This window comes from Varanus komodoensis, unplaced genomic scaffold, assembly GCF_004798865.1.
Source record: "Varanus komodoensis strain SLA01 unplaced genomic scaffold, ASM479886v1 scaffold41, whole genome shotgun sequence".
Lineage (NCBI taxonomy): Eukaryota > Metazoa > Chordata > Lepidosauria > Squamata > Varanidae > Varanus > Varanus komodoensis.
In genome coordinates, this window is record NW_025335954.1 from 6256720 (window position 1) to 6280123 (window position 23404).

General features: G+C 45.1%; 2 protein-coding genes across 3 annotated transcripts in view; one reads left to right on the top strand and one right to left on the bottom strand.

Moving 5' to 3' along the window:
* The first annotated feature begins 302 nt into the window (after window positions 1-302).
* Window positions 303-14693, top strand: DDIT3 (DNA damage inducible transcript 3). Its single transcript, XM_044443100.1, has 4 exons — window positions 303-449; window positions 2884-2931; window positions 8748-8913; window positions 13030-14693. The coding sequence occupies exons 3-4, from the start codon at window positions 8773-8775 to the stop codon at window positions 13456-13458; spliced, it is 570 nt and encodes a 189-aa protein (XP_044299035.1). The 5' UTR covers window positions 303-449; window positions 2884-2931; window positions 8748-8772; the 3' UTR covers window positions 13459-14693.
* Window positions 13928-23404, bottom strand: part of MARS1 (methionyl-tRNA synthetase 1) — a 28986-nt gene continuing 19509 nt past the window's right edge. Inside the window, exons 16-22 of one of the 2 annotated variants that reach the window (XM_044443098.1) lie at window positions 22487-22618; window positions 21171-21275; window positions 20760-20943; window positions 19910-19981; window positions 18635-18661; window positions 15061-15129; window positions 13928-14235 (exon numbers count right to left, since the gene is read on the bottom strand). In XM_044443098.1, coding sequence (XP_044299033.1) covers window positions 15076-15129; window positions 18635-18661; window positions 19910-19981; window positions 20760-20943; window positions 21171-21275; window positions 22487-22618 — 574 coding nt within the window. In that variant the 3' untranslated portion in view covers window positions 13928-14235; window positions 15061-15075. The remainder of the gene's footprint in view (window positions 14236-15060; window positions 15130-18634; window positions 18662-19909; window positions 19982-20759; window positions 20944-21170; window positions 21276-22486; window positions 22619-23404) is intronic. The other variant, XM_044443099.1, reaches the window with a different exon arrangement.

Below are 23404 nucleotides of genomic sequence, written 5' to 3' on the forward strand. Positions count from 1 at the left end.
CGTCAGCGGTTGCCAGGGCATTGCATCATCTTCCCCGCATGACTCACCCACTTACAGCCTCGTGACCCTGAAAGGCGGGGGGGAGTTTCGGGAGGAGTCACTTCCGGGTGCGACGCGGCAAAATCCAACGCCACAGCGGAGCTGCGTCACAGGCCCTTGGGAGGGCGGGGCATATTGAAAGGACGACGACGGGCATTGGGCGGCGGCGACGGTCTCTTCTCCCCCAATGGAAGGGCCCGGCGTCGCCCATTGGCCGGAGGTGGCGCAAGGGTTGCGTTATGCGGGGGCGTGCTTGAAGGATTGTTGTGCGCGAGCGAAGCGGAGGAGGGAGTTGGCATTTGGAAGCCGGCAGCAGCCCAGAGAAGGAGACGATGATCCGCGAGAGGAGAATGAGCCGAAGTCAGCAACTGGGGGAAAAGTTCGCGGGCGAGAAGGGGCCGCGCAGGAAGGTGCGAGGCTGGGGGCCGCGGAGAGAGATTGCGGGATGCCTGCCAGCCAGCCAGCCAGCCAGCCAGCCAGGGTGCCTCGGCCCCCTGCCCTTAGTAAAACGGGGCGCGGGGGATGCCTGCGTTCCTTGAAGTGAAGAAGTTAATGGGGCTGGATGGGACAGCTGAAGGAAAAAACTTCAGCAAGGAAAGGCAGCGTAGAGTGGTGTGGCACCCTGTTTAAAGCCATATAAAAGATAATAGTGCCGTAAGCTTTCGTGGGCGAGCGATCACTTTTGTCATAGGCGTGAAGTATTATACAGAGTTTCGGGGTGGGCTATTTCAAAGCAACACAGGTACGGTTTGTCAGACTTAGCTTTTCTTCCTCCCTCTCCGTCCTTTTCCCATGGCTAAAGAGCTGTTTACGTTTCGGTTGGGGAGGCAGGCAGGGAAAGTCTTGTAACGGATCCTAATGCCGGTTTGCTCTGAAGCAAGACCTTCTGATTTCAATAGGGGGCTGTGCAAATAAGATTGCAGTCCTACCTACCCGCGTGCAATGGAAGAATAAATCTCATTGAATTTAGTGTGGATTATTTCTAAGCAGCCATGTATAAGGATTGTCCTGTGGCTTGTCTTACCTATTCTGACCTATTCTTCCAAGTGCAAGGGAGCAAATGCAGTGGATGGCTTGTCTTATCTAAGCACCCATTTGGAGTTGGTGCATGTTTTTGCCCATTCTAACACCACTGACATTGGACCTTGATGTTACAGAGCAGAGATAGCATCTTTTAAACTTTTTACTAAACAAAAATAATTGAGCACAATTGACAGAGTATCAGTTGTAGCATACTTGACTCTTAAAATAAGAATCTACCAAGGACTCACAGAAGAGCTTTGGCTATAGAGCAATTAATAAATGAAATAAATTGGATACAGAATAACAGTTTGTTTTGCTTTTCCGCTAGTGAGAATACCATTAGAGTGATGTGTTCAGATGAAAGCAGGGTGGGGAGACTTAAGAGGAATGGCTGTGCTCTGTGGTGGACAAAAGCCCTCAGATTTTCCTGGTTAGCTTGGCTTCCAATGTGGAGAGGGCAAAGCTGCTTTGCCTTGTGTTGTGTGCTAAAATAGCTTGGAACTGTGGGCCCTCTGCCAACTCTGAGGCTACATCCTTTCCCACAGCAGTATAGTATGTTGGTTCCTGGGAAGTGACTTGAAGAATGCAACCCTTCTTGCAGTGAGCTATTTTATTCCCTTAGAAACAAAGCCTTTGTTGGCTTTACTGAGAGCTAAGGTTGTGTTGAGGGAGGCAAGAGTAAGTGTCCCAGTTGTTGATTTATGTGAAACCTGCAAAGCCTTTTGTTCTGATGACTTGGAATGCCTGTTCACATTCTCCTTGGGGGAGCCCTTCCTTTTCTCTCCTCCTCCCCCTGACAAGCCGGGCTGCATAACAGTTCTTAGATCCCCAACTCTTCGGTTTTGTTGCATCACTTGGAGCTGATGAAAACCTGCAGAGTGTCTCCTGCGCATGCTGCATTCCTGTGGGGTTCATCCTGGTGTTGCCACTTTGCTCTTTAGCCAGGGGCACTGCAGAGTGTACAGTGATCCATCTGGGAGACTTATGCAGAAAAATGGAACCGTGTGGGTCAGGGAAGTTGTGTCTCTTGAGAGGTCATGGGCAAATTTTCTCATTGTCCCCTTGAGCACCTTGCTTCAGATCTTCCACATTTTATCAAAACTGCAGTCTCTACCTAAGGCATAGACTTTAAAAAGCCTAAATTTCACATGTCGGTTCAGACAAGCTCTTGCAAACCTTCATGTGAGCACAAAGTGCACAGCATCACTTAGTAAAACCTACTTTGCAAGGGTCTTGTGAGGTTGAAATGAGAATGCTTGTTTGTATGCTGCACTTAAGCTCCTTGGAGAATGACTGGGATGCAAACACAATAAACACTTTATTTCCCATGTCAGTTCTTCCATCATTAAAATGGAAATAACGCAGTACACAGGAAGCAATAAAATGTACAATAATAAAAATTATTTCAACAAAGGGAGCACCAGTTTGTTATTCCACAGTAGCCAAACTCTATAGACTAATAGAAGGCCTTTTACTTTTTGAATTAATTTTACCTGTGGACTGGGGAAAGGGGGTTTATTCTTTTCCATGCACACAAAAAATGCAGCATGCTTAAATGTTGATAAGGTATAGGATGGAGGAAGCTAAAAGCAGAAAGTCTTATTAAAAGTTGATGGAAGCGATGTGGACAAACTAAAGGAAAGGGGGTAGCAGTGCCAGCTGTGCCCCGACAGCCTTGATCCATGCAGCTGCATGGCCTAAATGACAGGTGCTTCCTGGGCATACTTTCAACTACCTCTGGGGTGGTGTCATGAACCAGATGGGAATATTGTGTAGTGTCATTCATGTACAAATAATGACTGTCTCTTCTTATTCCCACAGTTTCGAATGAAAAATCGTATCCTAATACATCATCACACTTGAAAACAGGTAAGAGGGCAAGAAAAGAGGCTTGAACTACAGAAGAGTGATATTTGGAGCATGTTGGTGACTGAATATTTGGTTGTACCAATTTATTTAATTAATTTAGTTTTAGATCATTTTAATGGTGGCATCCTCTCTGAGGGGCATAGAAGTAAATAACCATGCAAAATAGATATAATAAAAAACAGTACCAGCCATCAGACACGTCGGACTTGCAGTGTCAGGTGTTGTCATCTATGCACTTGGGCCTTTTGAACTCGGTAAGCCTTGCTTCTGGTTAAACATGCATGGGGCTTGGGCTGCCCAACTTTCCTGCTTCTGGGGAAACCAGGTATCTTCTTGCTGCTGAGTTAATACAGACTGCTGTTTCTATCTAGCCTAGCAGAGAAATGCACTGGGAAATCCTGGACTGTTTGTAATGAATATGATTGTAGTGGGAAAAGCAGTTTGTAGGATGTGGGAACAATGCAGGGGAAGTTGCTGAACAACAGCTGCAGGGCTGTTTAGCATTGACTGTCCTTTCTTCATTTGATGCCATTTTAACCTAAGTGTTTTATAAGTAGAACCATTTTTGTTGGAAGGGTTGGCTTAAATGTTTGCCTTATTTTATGAGCCATATTTCTTTATGCTTTACTTTCCGAACTTAAAATATTTCCAAGGACAGCTTACAGTATACACAATTTCAAACAAAAATAATAAAAACAAATGAAAAAGCATTATGAAGTATGCTGGTACAAAATATTTTAAAAACAGAACTTAAGAAGTAGTGCAGACATGAAGTGTTTATTATTAAGACTTACAGCCATACATCCAAACTGTGCAGCATATCAAAAGATGGTCCAAAGGGTGGGGGCTCAGTGCATTAACTTGTCTGCTGAGCAGAGTGGATTTGATTTCAATCATTATTTATATCACTAGTCAGTAAGACTAGATTTAAATCATGGTTTTCTACGTAATTTGCATGCATATTTGCCTTACCTGTAGGTAGAGGAACTTCATTAAAATATTCCCAAATTGGATTTCTTTTATGGCCTGCTTCCTTTTTCAATTTTCTCCTCCAGGGAAAGAATAATATGATAAGCCTCAGGCTATACAGAAGAAGATCTAAAGATATGTGGAATATTCTGTTCCACTTCACGTTCATTTTTACTGCTTGCCCCTCTTTTCTTACACTTAACTTGTTGTCCAGATCTATTTTACTCCCAGCAATCTTCTTCTATTCTTGATTTTTTTTAAACCTAGCATTTTAGAGGTAAGGGGTTGAATCTGTGTACATAGATTGGCAAAGGAGCAATGGGATTAAGATCTTTTCTCCACTCTGTATGTTTATTTTATAACATTTTTGCTGTACACAAATTCACAGTTTTGCGAACTGTAAAAGCAAGCATCTTCTAGATAGGAAAAACTGCCAAATAATCTTACAGAAACCTCTGGAAGAACATGACATTGTGAATGGGTTAATGGGATTCATTTACCAAAAAACTGAAACATTGCATGAATCTACAACCTCATGCTGCATGATTAAAAACTAATCCTTATTTCATTATGATTAACTTTTGGACTATAATGTATCTTAAATAGGAAACTTTATTTAGATGGATTTTCCCCAAAAAGCATTTTATTTAAAAACTTTTTAGATTTTTAAAAATCCAATTTTTAAAATTGTTCAAATCACTGATTTTTGTCCACTCTGCTGCCGACAAATTTTCAACACGTTGTAGAACAGACTTCCCGACCGGAGCCATCGTATGAAAGGGTAGGAGTTATAGACCCACACATATGGAAGGCCCAGTTTTGGGGAGGCTTATTACAGAGAACTTAGGGGCCTCTCTCCAATTTACTTGGGCTAATGACCAGTCCTCTTTTCAATCCTGAGATGAGCAGATGGCCTGGAAAATGTAAAGTATGCTTCTGTAATATTCCATTACAAGGAAGAATTTGGTAGTAGTAGGCAAGTGCTGAACTAACACATCCCTGAAAGAGGTTCTTATAATTCCTTGGAAACTACTGTCATGGCTGTCTGTAACAAAAGCAAGTACATATCTTTGTATTGCTCATGCAGGCTATAATGTGGAATCGATTATGCGTTGGTCAGATGTGTCAGTATTGTCAGTGATATTGTCAATAGGGATAGTGAACTGTTGATCACTGTAAGAATCAGCCTTAAACAAGAGGGTAAAAGGGGCGGAAACCAACATTCTCTTGAGCCTTTTGGTGCAACCTAGAACAATTCTTACCACCCCTAAATAGAAAGGTGGCTTGAAGCTCTGGTTTGTCATTAGAGGGGCTTTACTTACTTCTCATCTGATAAGTGCCCTACAGTAGTTTGCCATCCTGAAAAGTGAAAGCAGCAATAAATTGAAGCAATGTTACAGCCATTGAAAATTAAAGTCAGCAGTAAAACTGATAATTGGGGCAGAACATGAATGATTCAGTTCTAGAAAAGGAAAGTCTTAGCCTGGCATCGAAATAGATACAGTGAAGGCTGACATTGGGTCCCCCAAGGATAGTATTCCACAGTTGTGGGGGGTGGGGTCAGGAAAGTAGCCATGTGTCACACTATTGTGGGTGGTAGTACCCTGAAAAGAGACTGTGAAAATCAACTTGATAGGCAGGAACAAGGGAGAAAGTGTTTCCTCAATGCAGATTGATCCGACATCATTTACAGCCTTAGTTCATCACTGCCTCTTGGAATCAGGTCCAGAAATTGACTGGCAACCAGTGCAGTTGATGCGGTACTGGGATAATGTGTTCTGAATGCCCAGTCCTATAACTAGCCTGCTGCTCTGTTCTGTGCTAACTGAAGTAGCTGGGCTGTCTTCAGAAGTGGCTCTGCATATAAGGAATTGTGGTAAGAGCATTTGATGGCTTCTGATGTCTCCTTGCACACCAGTGCTATAAAAACAATTGTTGCAGTGTGCAGAAAGGCAAACGTGGGGCCACTGTGGAGCCAGACACTGGACAGAAGGGTGTTAGTAAAATTCTTAAGGCTTCTGCCATTGGTATCTTAAGATGGCAGCTGATCAGGAGATCAAATAACCCAAGCAGGTAAGAATCAGTGCAGATCACAGTGACAAGGTTCATGCAATGAACTCTTGTTCAGTTAATGAACAACAAGTTGTGTTATTTAAAAATAAAATCCATATTCATTGCAGTGTCTTCCTGATTTGACATCTGAGTTCATAGCTCAAAAGATCACCTTGAACCCTTCTCAGCCTTTCAGCTTCTGAAGGCAGATAGCTGCCATATAACCTCATATGTGCTAAGTGATAATTGGTCATATCTGCACCGCTGCAGTTTCCTGTAGATCTTCACAATGCTTTTGCTTCATTTTATTGCATCCACGATCTGTCTTTCTCCCATGATAGATGCAGGGTGAGGCATGTAAGGGCCCTGGCTGTCTTCCACCCAGGCATTCACCAGGCCCAGGTCTGCTTGGCTTCAGCAAGGTCTGAAATGCCTTTCAGCCACAGCCCTGAGGCCTGTTTCTTGACAGGAGTGTGCATGTTTGCAGTCAGGTCCTGCATCAGTGATAGGCATGGTTGGGCACCTGACAAGAACCCACTTCCCAGCAGGGGCCCACTTACCAGCACTGGTCAGCTTCCCCCTTGGGAGCCTCCTTGGGAGCCTGCCTCTGATCTGCTGACGCAGTGTCTTTCCCCTGTCAAACAAGTTAAAGAAGTGCCAATGGTAGTGAAGTGGTGGTGGCAGGGTGCTCACTGAAGGTGCCTTGCAAAAGCCCCCCCCCCCCCCCACAATTTGGAACCAGCACTGTTCTCACTTCATCTGCACACACTTGAGGAATGGGTGACAATTGCTTGGTGGGAGGGAGGGGTCCATACATGTATAGGTTTGTAGCTGGATATGTCAGCTGAAAAGCCATTTTCTTTGCAGTATTTGTGCAGAGTACAGTGGAAAGGGAGGGCCTGAGCTTCCCTGGGTGAAATCTCTTAAGATGGGACTCTAGTTAGGGTTGCTTGCTGCCTTCTGTACGTTTCAGGACGTAACATGGGGAAATGTGGCTGGTTACAGATCTGGTATTGGGTTCAGATTTATTAGACGCATTCCCATGAATGGGACTTTGTCCTGAGTAACTTAAGTCCCACTGATTTCAGTGTGTCTGCTCTAAGCACGAAGTCTGGCTCCAGCCTGTATCCTTTGATAAAAAGGTGCAGCTGTGCATCTTCTGACTCAGCTACATATCATGGGGTTGTGGAGCTTTCCACTGCTCTGCAGGTTAGCTATACCTAGTTCTGGGAAGAACCTGTGCAGCCGTGGCCATGCCTAATTGTCAAGCCAGAGTGTCTGCAAGTGAATGGGAGCACTTTTGATTTTCAGCATGTCCTAGCTTGCCCCAAAGCTGCAGAGAAAGGAACGGAAGGAAATGTGGAAGTGTTCAAGGCTGCAGGAATGCCCGACTGGCACTCGCCAGCCTGTCTTGTGACAATGACTCACCTCTTATTTGTAGCAGCCAAGCTTTCCAGTGCAAAGGGCTCTGTATAACATCTGCTAGGTGTTTCCAAAGCCTGGAAAACCCCAGCATGCTGTCCTGTGCTGCAGAGGGCTGAGCCACTTGAGATCTTGAATGTGAGAAGAGCCCACTGCAGCCAACTTAAGGGGGAGATGCCTTTTTCTTGGTCTAGCTTTCAGAAAAGTAGCGACAGCACTTTGGAACTGTTCAGGGGCACATGAAAGAGGGGAATTAGTGGGGATTCTAGACTCCCCAGAAGTGTATGCTGCACCTTGCTACAAATGCATGGGTGCACGGTACATATTGAGAGTGTACCCCTGTGATCCGATTGCCTAGAGGACTTCCACTCGCAGAAGCCCTTGCTATCAGAATATTTAGCTGGGAATGCTGAGTGTTGAAGTCCAAAATGTCTGGAGATCCGTTTCCTGCCCTGCCCTGTCCTTTCCTTGCTGGCCTCTTCCAGCTTTATAATACAATGCTCCGATTGTTCAAATCAAAAGCAGCTGACTCAGCACTGATCTCCCTTTGTTCCTCCATCCACTCCGAGTGTCAGATACACTTTGAGGCTTGCTTGCTTTCTGTACCTCTGGGGCAAGAGGCAGGTGGCTTCAAGTAGTTTGTGTCCATTCATTGTGCTCTGATGGCTCTCTGCACGGGGTTGGTGGGCTCCTGTTTCTACCTTGGATTCTTCACAGAACGTTTAGGCCCCGCTGTGTTACCAAGCCACTTTCCCAGTCAGTGAAGATTAGCTTGAGAGACAATGGTCACTTTCTGGTTCCATTTGAAAGCTTCTTTTAAGCTGGCAGAACCATGAAGCTGTTGGGGAGGTAGAGGGGTGCTACTCTTCCGTCTCTAGGGTGGTTGTCAGCCAAACGGCTATGATCAATTGGAAGTGGGAGGTGCCGGTCAAATATGTTGGGAATTGATCCTCCTCATTTCTGGTGTCTGGTTGAGGGAGCGGTTAGAAGGAGAAACCCGCTTTCATGAGTGGACTTTCCATAGCCTAGTTCTGCCTTTTTCAACTTGGTGTCCTCTAGATGTATTGGACTACCATTGCCCTCGCCCCCCACTGACCACACTGGTTGGGGCTGATGGTCATTGTAATCTAAAACATCTGGGGGACTAGGGTAGATAGCTGTTGAAAGTTTTCCTAGGTGCAGAGGCAGATTTTCAGGTCTATTCTGCTCTTGGCAAGGGGACTCCTTGTATTTTAATACTGGTCAGGGTTGGCTCTGTGAAGGGTCGGGTACTGGAGCCACTTCCTGTCACCCATCCTCCTTCTTGGTTAAATGGTGATATGCTCAGGTGTCACCCACATTTCTTACAATACCTTCAACCCCTTTTCTTCCAGAAAACATCTTGGCCTTAGCTGAACCATGATGGCAGAATCACTGCCCTTCTCTGTAAGCACTCCAATGCCCACCTGGGATCTGGAGGCTTGGTATGAGGACCTGCAGGAGGTGCTCTCCTTGGATGTAACCAACAGGACAGACCCCCCTGCAGCAGGACAGGAACAGGTGAGATAGCTGCCGAAAGCAGTCTTCGTTGTTATGATACTCCAAGATACTTGATACTTGGGCACTACACCCCATTCCATTTTGCAGTTCTTCTGTGAGTTGGCTTCAGACAACTTGGTACCTTCCAAGTTGTTTTGGACTATGATTTCCATCTGCCCTAGCCAGGATGCCTAGTGGTCAGGGCTTGTGAGAACTGCCTGCCTGAAAGCCATAATAATTGCAATATAATCATAAATGGTGCTTCTACGCTTTGCTTTTGCTTGCTGCTTGTTTCCCTTCTTTTTGTTTGCACAAAGGGTGATACACATTAAAACACTAGACAATTGATCAGCTCCTCACTCCCTCCAGTGATATGACTTAACTCTTTAGGGTGCTGAAATGTGTGTGTTAAGTTTTCAGTGCCATCATTTTTCTCTTCCTAAACTTTAAGCAATATAAGGGAAATTACATGCTATTGAATTATATAAACATTATAAGTCGTCTTCAGATATTTCAAGCAAGAATATGCAAGAGAAAGGTGTCCAACTATTTAAAGTGGATGGCAAAGTCCTAACAGACAAGGAAAAGACAGGGATGCTCAATTTCTACTTTGTCTCAATCTTCTCCCATAAGAAAATCTACAACAAAGAGGAAGTACAAGTTTGAAAGTGAGAATGGCAGCCCAAGATCAACAAACAAATGGTTGTGGAATACCTAGCTGGAATAAACACATTCAAATCTCCAGATCTCCTAGAGTCGTAAAACCGCTAGCAGAGAAACTCAGGAACAGTGTCTATTATCTTTGATAAATCATGGAAAACAGGAGAAGGGCTAATGTTGTCCCTATCTTCAAAAAGGGAAAAAAGATGCACCTGGGAAATATAGACCAGTTGGTCTGACATCAATCTGGAAAAGTTATTGAGCAAATCAGTCTGCAAGCACCTCAAAGAAAATGCAATGATTAATAAAGGGCAACATGGTCATTTTTTGCCTGGGGAGCCTCTCAGATGGACAGGGGAAACTCTGTGGACATAATTCCACCTAGACTTTAGCCCCATGACATCCTGTTAAGCAAACTAGCAAACAGTGGAATAGGTAGAAGAATGATTAGGTCGATCCAAAATTGGCTGCTAAATCAGATGCAAACAGTACTCATCAATATCACCTTCTCAAACTGGAGAAAGGTAAGTAGAGGAATGTGGCTGGGTTCAATCATAGACCCAGTGATCCTCAACATAGATTTAGATGACAAAGTAGAAGAAACGATAATCAGATTTGCAGATGATACAAAACTGGGTGAAATAGCAAACACTCTGGAAGACAGAATGAAGATCCAGGACGATCTTGATAACCTTGAATACTAAGCTGAAAGCAACAAAATGAGACTTCATAAGGACAGAGGTTGAGTCCTAGGAAAAAGAAACCAAATGCATCAATACAAGAAGGGAAATACTTAGCTCAATGGAACTGAAAAAAGAAAAAGACCTTGGAGTTGTTGTAGACAACAGGCTAAGTATGACCCAGAAATGCAATGCAGCCTCAGAAAAGGACAAATACTCTTTTGGAATGCATCAATAGAAGTATTATTTCCAACTCATAAAATGTAATAGTTCCCCTATGCTCTTCACTAGTTAAGACCTCATCTAGAATACTGTGTCCAGTTCTGGGCATTAACATTTAAGAAAAGCGCAGAAAAACTAGAAATGATCCAAAGGAGGGCAGTAAAAATGATTCAGGGTTTGGAAGCTGCCCTGTGAGGAGAGATTGAAAGTCTTCTCAAGGCTGAACATACCCAGTACTGTGGGGTGACATGCTATCACTTTCTAAGTACCTGAAGGACACATGACAATCAGCTTGAGTTGCAACTATGCAGATTCAGGCTAAAGATCAGGAAAAGTTTCCTCACTGTCGGAACAATAGGACAGTGGAACCAGCTGCCTAGACAGGTGGTGGGCTCTCCCACACTAGAAACTTCTAAAAAGAAACTGGACAGTCATCTGAGTGGGATGGTGTAAACTGGGTTGGATCCTATGGCCTTCTTGGCCTCTTCCAACTCTACTATTCTATGAAATCAAAATATTTACAAATGTTCACATCCAAGTAAAGCTTTGAATAGCACATCCAAATCACATGAACTGTTTTCCAGTTACATTTTCATTTTATTTCCTGCAAAGCAATCTTACACATTCTTCCTGAGTTCAGTGGGAATTAATCCCAGGTAAATGTGCATAGGATTGCACTTTAAGGCCACAATCCTACACACTTGCCTGGGTGTAAGCCCCATAAAAGTTGGTAGGATTTACATCTGAGTAGACTTGCATTGAATTGTGCTATTAACTAAGATGAAATTCTTGTCAGGAAAAAATAAGTATCCAGTTTCCCAGAAAACCTTCAGTGATTCTTTTCCAGCATGGGAGCAATGCCTGATTCTTATTAGTTGATGTTTTGACTTGATTTTGTAAATCTTAATGTGCGGGGCCTTCCTGTTTTAATGGCAGGGGTACCATCTTGATTTTATTTGGGAAGTATATATGCATGCATCCGTCTACTTTAAAAAACAAAGCACATTGTCTGGCTTTGGGAGGTGAGAGTAGCTTACTTGTGCACAGTGTGTCATGTAAATCCAGGCCAGTTTGCTAGTGCTTATCTATTTTCTACATGTCTACTAAGTTCTCCAGCTTTGTTTGAAACCATTAAACTGCTTGGAGAAATGTCTTTACGATAGTATATGGAATATTATGGAGAACAGTGTTTAAGAGTGAATTCAGACACTACATTTCACTGTTTATGGTGTTGCTTTGTCAGCCAATAATTTGGGTCCTTCTTGCAATGTTTCTCCAAATGTTTCCATTAATGAAAAGCTTTACAATTAAAAAAAAATTAAATAACAGTGTTAAACATGAACATGTTTAGACCTCTGAAAAGATCAGATGGGGACTTGACCTTACATCAGTTGATTTTAAAAACAAGGTATGGTTTGCACCCAGCTGCAGTAATGGGCTACTTAATCCACAAATAACCAAAATATAGTGGAAGTGAGGGAGTTGCCTCTTGTTTGTTTCTGACTACTTCTTTCAATTAACCTATGATCAGGCTTTTGGTAACTTGTGTGACATCCAAACCCAGACACTGAGTTGTTTAGAAGTTAAGCATCCTAACATTATTCTACAATTTAGATGGGTTAGTATTCAACCCCTTAACAGTCCAGAGTGGCCAGATTTTGAAGTCATGTTAATAACATATGAACGGGGTGATCATGGGTTGGAAAACTGAACTGAGAAGTACACTAGAGTAGTAAACTGGGTAACGTTCTCTAAATTTTGAGAGTTTGTGAGTTAATGAACACATGATTACCATTATATGCAATCTGGGTCACTGAGTTCCTTCAATAAAACCGGGCTGTGGATCCCCAGTTATGGAAAGAACTTTATATGCAATTCTTATCTTCTAAAAATGATGTCCCGATAACAATGATAAAGGCTGTGCCTTAAGCATTTCTGCTGCGTATTTCCAAGAAAATCTCAGTAGCTGTTGAGTCAATCTAGAAGCATCCATAGATTTACACAGCACAGAATTTGACATCCTTATCCTGTTTGTCATTCTTAGTCTATGCATAATAACAAACGTGGCAACAAATTCTGTCATGAGGAGAAATAGGGGTGACTGCATACTAGAAATACCAGCATAGCTTCATATTTCTGTCCCACAGACCTGGTGGATATCAAACCTCATACTTCATGCTGTGGCCTTTACTCCCTCTCTCCCTCCCTCCCTGATAAGTACATTAAGTGGATGGCAAGTGTGCACAGGAACTGAGGGAGTGGTATTACAATACTCACCTTTTGCTGAGTTCTCTGTTGTGGTTTATTACAGCTAAGTCACATTCTGGATACAAACCTGAAGCCCATGCATTCTTGCTTACATTACTCAGCGTTCTGTCTAATCCCAGTTGTATCCCATGCCCTTTCTCCAAGGAGCTTAAGGGGACCTCCTCTCCCCATTAAAGCCTGTGAAGCAGGATAGGCTGTGGCACACTGACCAGTGGTCACTGGGGGTGCCGAATGCTCAGCCCAAGCCTTAAATCAGGAGTCATTCTAGGAGGCTGCTGCTCACCTTTTTTGCTCTATTTCTTTACAGGAGGAGTTTAATGACATTGACAGCACTGCTTTCCTGTGGAACCTGGAAGTGTCAGCTCCCTTGGAGGCTAGTGCAGATGTGGCAGATGGAAATGGTGAGCTGGGCCCTGATCTCACAGATGAGCTCCTGGAACTGCTATGTGAGGGCCCTGCAGGACCAGCCGAGTCAGACTCAAGCCACAGTTCTCCTGCCCAGACTGGTACTGATGATGATGAAGGGGCGTCCACCAGCCGGAAAAGGAAGCGGAGCGGGCAGCCCCAGGGAGGCAAGAGGCAGCGTGGCAGAGAGCGGGAGCAGCAGAATGAGCGTAGAGTGGCTGAGCTGACAGCCCATAATGAGCATCTTCAGCGGGAAATTGAGCGGTTGAGTGCGGAGGTGGAAGCTACAAGAGCAGCACTCATCCAGCGTATGGTGAGCCTAAAGACTTAATCCATCTGGAACACTTCCTGTCAGTACTAAACTGATGACTGTTTGCTGTGGACCAAATGGGAAGTTTTGTTCCCAACCTGAGCATCTCTGACTTTAAACAGCATGCCAAAAGGAAGGTGGCCAAGTTCCTCTTGATGCCTGCTGGGCAGTCTGTGGAGCAGCCCCAGCCAAATAATGGAACCCCCCCCCCCGCCATCCCCACTTCCTTTGGATTAGAACTGCTTATCCCTACTCTGGCACAGTGAGCTTGCTTTGCAGAACTGAAGCACAAAAGGTGATCTTGCAGACAGACTGTTCCAAGTTACACAACTGGAGCCTGTGCAGTTTTCAGTGCTCACACTTGCTGCCTCTTCCTTTGCCTTGTAACTGAACTACTCTTAAGTAGCCACTGCCCTCTTGCCAAAAGGGGAAAGAAAAGCACTTCCTGTATATAGGGCTATATACAATAGTTTTTGCATTTACACCTCTATACTTAATCAAATAAAATATTTATTTTGTACCATGTAACTCAGCATTTCAAAGACTTTGGAATTCATGGTAATTACAAAATAGGGAGGGGGGCTAAAGTAGTACAGTGGTGTGAAAACAGGAGAAAGTGCGGCCTCTCCCTTCACCAAAGTTCAGACAGTGACCACTGCTGCAAGTTGATTCTGAGTCTCTTTGAAAGGAGATGCTGCACAGCAGCTTGCTTTGTCTTTTTCCCTTTCCCATCAACCAAGTTGAGCTGCTTCTGGAGTTCTGCTTGCATCAAGATGGTGGCATCTATCTGTAGTTATCCTACACAGAGAACAGCTGGTTTAGTCTATGGTAGCCATGTACAGGGACCCCTAGCTTAAAGTATGTAGGAAGCCTGGAGGTAGGCGTTTTTCTTGCAGACGTGGGGCAAATTAAGTTACCGTACAAATTAAGTTACTGTACTAACCATAGAGTTACCCCCTCCCACCCACTGTCCTTTCAGTTTTACTGCTTCCCCCTCTCCAGTAACAAACAATGCCTCTGAATAGATGCTTTTGTCTTGCAGACTGCATTCTTAATTTAAAATGGCAGTCTGTAGGACCCAAAGGATCAGAATTAGAACTCCACAATCACAAAATTGCAAGTGAAATTTGACCTTCTGTCAAGTCTGCAGTACGAATGGCTCCCCCATCCCTGAATTTAAAAGGCAATATATTGGTTGCATGGTCCCTACTCTCCCTTTTTAAATGAGGCTGTAAATAAAGCCATCAACAAAAGGCTGTCATTTTGTTTGTGTGCTGATTCGAATGTTAGGAACTGCTTTTTAATTCACTGCTCCTTGAGCAGTGATGAAATGCACTAGCGGCCATACAGCGCAGCGAGGCCTTTACAACCCACCAAACTTTAGATGAGCTGGATTCATTATCCTGTAAAAGCTATCTCAGTCAAATTATTTCATCTTAAGAGCAGGGATGTGTAGCTTTCCGACTCCCCATTAGCTCTGGTGGCTATGCTGGAGGGAAGCTGCAGTCCTTGAAAGATACCTTGAGGTGACTTACAAACATTCCCTATCCCCACCTTATGGATTGCCAAGCAAACTGGCCTCATTAGCTCATCCAAAAACAACAGTTTTGAATGCTGCCTCACCTGTTTACCCACTTCTTATTGAAGTTCCTTTGCTCCCACTGCTGCTTTATCATGTGCAGCTGCTTTTTGCTGGAAAAGTGAAAAATATTAAAAAATGAGTGCTACAACTACACATTTAATTTGTTTAGCATCCAGAGGGCGAAGAGTCATGAAAGCAGAGATAGTGTAGCCATTGGTTGAAGCGCAACCTCTGCTAGCAGAAGTGGAAAAAGTTCCTGCCAGACACAGAACAGTTGCAGTTTCAGAAACCCCAAGTGTGCTTTTAATTCCAGGAGGAAGAAAGAGGCACACATCTGCATGATATAATCTTGACACTGCTGGTGTAGATTTCCAACCACTTCTCTCCATACCTGATTTTATTTTTACTTTAGCCATTTAAAATATTTCTAGCCTGCTGTTCAGGGCAGCAGCTCTCCCCAGGCAGCTTAGGCAACATAATTCACATAATAAAAACCAATATGTTAATAGACATTCATAAAAACAGTTAACACCAGCATAAGACAAAACATACTACTGTTTCCTAATATAACCAAAGGAGAGCCAGTGTGGTGTAGTGGTTAAGAGCATGGGACTGGGACTCAGACGAGCTGGGTTCTAGTCCCCACTCAGCCATGGAGCCAACTGGGTGACTTTGGGCCAGCCACAGACTCTCAGCCCAACCCACCTCACAGGGTTGTTGTTGTGGGGATAAGATGGAGGAGAATGATGTAAGCTGCCTTGAGCCCTTTGTAGGAAAAAGACAGGATATACAGTATATCACAGAAGTGAGTACACCCCTCACATTTTGTAAATATTTTATTAGATCTTTTCATGTGACAACCCTGAAGAAATGACACTTTGCTACAATGTAAAGTAGTGAGTATACAGCTTGTATAACAGTGTAAATTTGCTGTCCCCTCAAAATAACTCAACACACAGCCATTAATGTCTAAACCGCTGACAACAAAAGTGAGTACACCCCTAAGTGAAACTGTCCAAATTGGGCATTATTAGCCATTTTCCCTCCCCAGTGTCATGTGACTCGTTAGTGTTACAAAGTCTCAAGTGTGAATGGGGAGCAGGTGTGTTAAATTTGGTGTTATCGCTCTCACTCTCTCATACTGGTCACTGGAAGTTCAACATGGCACCTCATGGCAAAGAACTCTCCAAGGATCTGAAAAAAAGAATTGTTGCTCTACATAAAGATGGCCTAGGCTATAAGAAGATTGCCAAGACCCTGAAACTGAGCTGCAGCACGGTGGCCAAGACCATACAGCGGTTTAACAGGACAGGTTCCACTCAGAACAGGCCTCGCCATGGTCGACCAAAGAAGTTGAGTGCACGTGCTCAGCGTCATATCCAGAGGTTGGCTTTGGGAAATAGACGGATGAGTGCTGCCAGCATTGCTGCAGAGGTTGAAGGGGTGGTGGGTCAGCCTGTCAGTGCTCAGACCATACGCCGCACACTGCGTCAAATTGGTCTGCAGGGCTGTCGTCCCAGAATGAAGCCTCTTCTAAAGATGATGCACAAGAAAGCCTGCAAACAGTTTGCTGAAGAAAAGCAGACTAAGGACATGGATTAGTGGAACCATGTCCTCTGGTCTGATGAGACCAAGATAAACTTATTTGTTTCAGATGGTGTCAAGCGTGTGTGGCGACAACCAGGTGAGGAGTACAAAGAGAAGGGTGTCTTGCCTACAGTCAAGCATGGTGGTGGGAGTGTCATGGTCTGGGACTGTATGAGTGCTGCCGGCACTGGGGAGCTACAGTTCATTGAGGGAACCATGAATGCCAACATGTACTGTGACATACTGAAGCAGAGCATGATCCCCTCCCCTCGGAGACTGGGCCGCCGGGCAGTATTCCAACATAATAACGACCCCAAACACACCTCCAAGACGACCACTGCATGCTAAAGAAGCTGAGGATAAAGGTGATGGACTGGCCAAGCATGTCTCCAGACCTAAACCCTATCGAGCATCTGTGGGGCATCCTGAAACGGAAGGTGGAGGAGCACAAGGTCTCTAACATCCACCAGCTCCGTGATGTCGTCATGGAGGAGTGGAAGAGGACTCCAGTGGCAACCTGTGAAGCTCTGGTGAACTCCATGCCCAACAGGGTTAAGGCAGTGCTGGAAAATAATGGTGGCCACACAAAATATTGACACTTTGGGCCCAATTTGGACAGTTTCACTTAGGGGTTGTACTCACTTTTTTTGCCAGCGGTTCAAACATTAATGGCTGTGTGTTGAGTTATTTTGAGGGGACAGCAAATTTACACTGTTATACAAGCTGTATACTCACTACTTTACATTGTAGCAAAGTGTCATTTCTTCAGGGTTGTCACATGAAAAGATCTAATAAAATATTTACAAAATGTGAGGGGTGTACTCACTTCTGTGATATACTGTAAATCGAAAAATAAATAAATAAAGCTGCAATAAGGAGGGAAGGAAGGAAGGAGCTGCAATGAGACCAGCATGGTGGCAATGCAGGAAAAGCATGCAAGAGTAGAAATCATGCTTTTTCACTATGAAGTCAGAGAAACTAGACAAGGATGGGTTTTTTCCAGCAGGGCTTCTGGGCTTGTAAAGCAAGAAGATGAGAGATGGCAAAGATGTGGTGATGAGAGAGGAGAAACAACAGGCAAAGCGAAAACTTAGGAGTTTAACTTATAGGCTTCTTCCTGATATATTTACGCTCTTTTGTCTCTGCTTATCTGGATAAAAAGTTGAGGGCTTTAGGACACCCATTTCTTTCAGGACAGTTTGAAAGGAATTACGATGCATCTATTTTTGGGATGCCCCTTCATCATTCAGCAAAACTCACTGTCATTTAAGTAAGGACTGTATTGAAGAACATGTATAAAACGCAGACAGAATGCTTAATACACAGTAACTTATTGTGAAGTACTCAATACTGTTAATCAAAGGCATGCTAGATCAGACCAAAGTTCCATTTGATGATCTAGATCAGCCCACCTCATTGTGAAGTGCCACAGCAGTCATTCAAACTCCCCAGCACCATAGCCAAAGGATGATGGGAGTTGCAAGCCCAATATATCTGGAGGGTTCTAGGTTGGGAAGAGCTGTGCTAGACCTTCAGCTGTGGTCATGCCAATGCCTCTGGAAAGTTCACAGGCAGAGATGATAGAATCGATTACCCATGTGATAGGAGCAAACAAGAAAGGGAACTCTGGCGTGCGTACCACAGAGCAGTGGCCAATGACACCACCAAACACAGGTAGGGGTGCCTGCAAACCCAGTAGTACAGACAGACGTTCTCTGCTGCCATGGTCCCTGGGCTGATACGTAGCCATACCATTCAGGCACCAGGTGGAGAACAAGGCCTGTTTGTGAGCTGTGGCATGCTTTTGTCTAGTGTAGTCATACTTAACTGTGAATAGGATTTGTGGCACACTTGCCAAAGAGACTGTTACAGGAAACCCAATCTCCGCTAGTTCAAATTACAGTTTGAACATGGCAAGGACTGTGTAGGTCTCCAAGCTCCATGCACACATTAGACCCACAGACCTTCCAATGCCTAAAGAAAATACCCATAATGAGTAGGAGGTATGACAGGGACAGCAAGCATTACCTTTGGACTCCATGGGAAGTCTTCAAGCTGGAAAGGACAGAAGGGAATGAGACAAGAACCACAAAGAGCAGGAAGAGGCAGGAGAGAAAGCCATTAAGAGCTACAGCAGAGGAATGGTCTTTGCAAGAGACTGAAGATGCTGTAAACCAGAATCCCCCAAGGAACATCAAGGAGAAACCCACAGTGGCTTGCTCATGTGTAGGATTCCTCTGCACCCAGTCAATAGACGCTGCACTTGAGCAGGGGTCAGGCATGAGTTGCATCAAAACACCTGCCTGCTGTGGAAGCTGGGCAGATGGTTAACCTCGGAACTAAACAGGTTAACATAATGCAAAGGCATTATGGGGAGGAGGAAGAGGAGAACTGGGAAAAGAGTTGGAACAATTCTCCCGCAAATTGATGAATTCTGAAACATTTTGTCAGCTCTAAACAAAAGCGGTCATTAGAATATGCCTCCATTTCACATTTTTTTAGATGGTGAAAGAGTAAGAGGAGAGTTACCCCCACACACACAGAGACACGCATCTTGTCTGTTTCAGAGCAACCTGTTATTCTAAGTATTTTTCCTGACTGGAAGAAGGCAAGCCCCAGTTCAGGAGAGATGCAACGGGCCACTCCTGCTGAGGGAAGGGCAAGCAATTCTGCTTTCTCCCCACATCTGGAGTCATGGCACGATCCAATCGCACCTGATGCAGAGATCCAGCAGGACTGCCGGCTGCTTCCTATATCAGCGGGACGAGGCGCGTCAGGGCAAGGGAATTGGGAAGCAATGCAGTGGCAGCCTCCTCTTTGACTGAGTAACTGGGGCTCCCAGAAGCATTTTGGACATAATGTTAATTTCTTACTTCTGGCCTGTGAAGAGGTTTGGAATGCTGGCAAAGCACAGGGCACACTCTCGTGATGGGCTCGCCAGCAGAAGAGCTACTCTAGTAGCCTTCCCATTATTACCACCATGGCGGGAGGAGGGAAGATTGTGCAGGGCTCGCAGCCAGCTCTGTGCAGCCCTCCATCAAGCAGTTCTTAATCACGGTACCTCTGAGCCCACCCAGCTTGTCAATCCCTTTCCCTGCCCACAGAGCAGAGGAACTTCATTCAGTGGCTCCCAAGCACCTTAAGTGATGGCTCCCCCTTTGTAGCTAACTACAAACATATCGATTCTTAAGGAACTATCGGAATGGCAGACAGGAGGTCACCAGGAGCCAGGGGAAGGAGCAAGTTGTACAGAAACGGAATGCTGACCCCATCCACTGCACCAGCTCAGCCACTGCTCCTTACCTGGCCACCACCGAAGCGCTTCCGCAGGTTTTCAATGTGTTCCGTTTCCAGCTTCTGGAACAGAGGGCTCACCTGGCATGAAATTAAGGAACCATGTGAACTATTCATGCAGCACTCTGTGAGCTTGTTCTGCACATACCAGGCACTCGCTCTCGCACGCGCACTCTCTCTGTGTTTACCATTGAAGCATCCTGCACGCTAGGAAACATCTTCATGTTTCTAGCCCTTATGGTTGCAGGCAAAAGCTTGGAACTTAATGGATAGTACTTGGCAGAGGTGGGAAACAGGGAAGAATGTGTGAGTGACAAGGCAAAGCTTAGGTTTTCACCATCATCTGCAACTACCATGCCTGCCAACACAATTCCTTTACAGAGGATTCTGCTTCTGAGTCAGGGTAGTACCAGGATCTACTACAATGAAGGACAAGCAACAAAGGTTTCTTCCAATCAGCTCATGCTCCATGTCTCGTGGATGACTGTATTTAAAATGTGTGACTGCTTCCAAGGGTCAGTGCAGCCAGAGAGGACAGACCATTTGAAAAACAAACATCTTCCTTTAACCCACTGGAGTATTTTCTGCACTTGCTCCTCATCACGATCTAGAATACTGTGGTTTCAGGGAGGGGGTTGTGCATGAACAGATTGTCCTGTCATGTGATCATCTTCCTTTCAGGTCCCAATTCAGTGCATTAGAAGCCTTTCCTCTCTGACATGCTAGCAATGCATGTGCACATGGAGCTGCAGGTGGAAGCAGTACAGTCAAGAACTAGGCTTACCCTATTATCTGTCAACTGTTAGCACTTAAGGAAGTGCTGGTAAAGACCATACAAACTCCACCCCGTAACACCTACCGTGCCAATCTGGTGCCCAGCAGGCAAGGTGCAGACAAAGTCATTGGTCACCACATTGCAGTGGGCAGAAACACACAACTGCTCTTGGATAGTGGCACTCATGGTGGGCATGTATGGCTGCAGGATGACGGACAACAGGGATGCAATGTTGACAGCCACCCCTATCACTGTGCTGGCCCGCTTCCTAGGCAGACAAGAAGGAGCAACGTCAAGAAGAGGAGGTGGCAGCCTGCAGCCAAAGCAGACATTCCCGAATAAAGCATGGCTAGTGAGCTTGGAGGGTGGGGGAATAATAAAGCGACCAAGACAGACAGGTTTTTTCCTCAACAGCAGGACCTAAGGGAAGAAGGGTACGTGCCAAATGATGAGCTCTTCCTAGAGCACGCCAGTACAACACAGCATTTTTCTTACTTGTCTGCGTCACTGCCCTTGATGCGTTTCCAGGGCTCATTGACCTGAAGGTACTGGTTGCCACAGCGAGCAATATTCAGGATACTGCGGAGGGCATCACGGATCCTGCAACGGGAGAAGAGTCAGGTGGTAGGAGCTGCAGAACCCAAGCTAAAGGAGTGTAGAGCAGCTTCCCTCTTCACCCTGGCTGCTGGAAAGAGCCATGGTCCAAGTTTGTAAAATAATCACTGAAGTGGAGTAAAAAATATCTTTAGCAACCATGGGAAAAAAATACGGTAAATTAGCCACTGGGGTTCTTCATCAAAAAAGACTAACAGGTACATGCAAGAGGGCAGACTATTAAGATTCTGAGGGGCAGTAATTTGTTCCTTGCAAGGCTGACATAGCCTACTTTTTCCTAGTTAAATCTAACTCTGACACAAATTACTTTTGCCTCTTCTAAAGCTCCTAAATAACAGAAAAGTACACAGATACCCAGAGTTTAGCTTCTCCACACAGTGACTGAGTTCAGATAACATGACAAGCCATGGCGGCTTTTTAATCAGCATTGGTCTGAGCCCAGCTGTGGTATTTCACTATGTTAAGTTTGATCTTTAGAAAGCACAATAAGAAATAATGGTGGGTTCCATGGTTTCTCCAGACCACTGTGGCTTGTCATGTTGTCTGGACCCAAGAATGTGTTTTTATGGTCCTGGCATACAATGGCAGTGTCCCCTGGAACAGCAAAACCCACTCCAGCCACAAAGCCTTTATGTGTGGGCCCAGGAGTAAGAAGCAGGCAACACAGGCATGGAGCAGTGCAGCCTGGGACTGGATGTCAGGTGCAGTGGTTGATGGAATACATGCCAGCAGTGACTGAGTAGGGAGATGGAAACCACAATAAAACAGAAACAACGTGGCTGACCATCAAACAGATCATGGTAAAAAACTGTGACTCATGGTAACCATACAAGGCTGTTTGTTGGGTTGTGTGACAACAGCCGGTTCGGAAGAGGTTTGCTCCCCATATTTTAGTCGTGGTAATGGAAAGGATGTGTGCACATACTCAGATGCTCTCCCACTTATTAACAACTTTACATGGCCAGGGCTAATCTGCAGATGATCTGTGGCTCAGGTGCCTCTCTGGATGCAGAGGAACTATGAGGGGAAACCAATGCCCACATTAATTATCTGTGGGTCACTCACTGCTGCCGCCTACGCAGTCCACCAGTCAAGAGACTGACTAAACTGCAGGGGTGCAAGGGCTAATAAGCTGTGCTGGGGGCTAGCCACAGGAGTCTAGGGCTGCCGGCATGGGCTAGGTTCCAGGGACGTACTTGACCTTCTCCAGCAACTGGTTGTATTGACGCAACTCCAGAGTGATGTGAGCCAGCAAGCACTTGTCATCCTGGCTCAGCTCCATGGTGGGGACACGTCCCCCAAAGAACTTGCACACAAAGGACCCAGCTCTGAGAAGGGAAGGGAAGGGAAGAGAAGAAGACATCAACAAGATGATCCACTAAACTGAAGTTTTGGTGCAGTGGCTAAGTTGGGCCTTTGGCCAAATCCACTTATTGACCTCCTGCTCTGATCAGACAGAGCGTATATAGAAACAGAGCGAGTCAGAAGGGGCCTCCTGGGCCATCTGGTCTGCCCCCCGGCTCCAGCAGGTTCTGCTCATGACATGCCTACCATGTGCATGTCCAAAAAACATAAATTTTCTGCCTCCTTTTCAATTCCAACTTCATTGCCACCTTCTTTGCCTTTTGCAGAAAACCCAACATGTAGCCTCATGGAAGCATCCCGCACCAGTCCCACAGAATCATAGCTGAAAAGGACCCTGGGGAACATCAGGACAACCCACTGCTTATCACAGGCCCTGCACTCCAAGAAGCAGCAGCAGCATCCCTGACAGGTGGCCATCCAGCCTCTGCTTCCATACCACCAGCAAAGGGGAACCCAGCATCTCCTAGTGCAACTTTTTCTAGCACTGAACAGCTTTTATTGCTAGGAATAGATTCTTAAAATTTAGCTAACTCCACATCCCTAAAACTTCCACCCATTCATTCTAGTCTAGTTCTGGAGCAACAGGAAACAAGTCTGCTCCATGATCTGTGTGACTGCTCTTGAAACATTTGAAGGCCATGCCCCTTAATCTTTTCTCCAATCCAAACAGACCCAACTTTTTCAGCCATTCCTTGTAGGACTTCATTTCCACACTTCTCACCATCCTAGCTGCGCTCCTCTGGAGCATC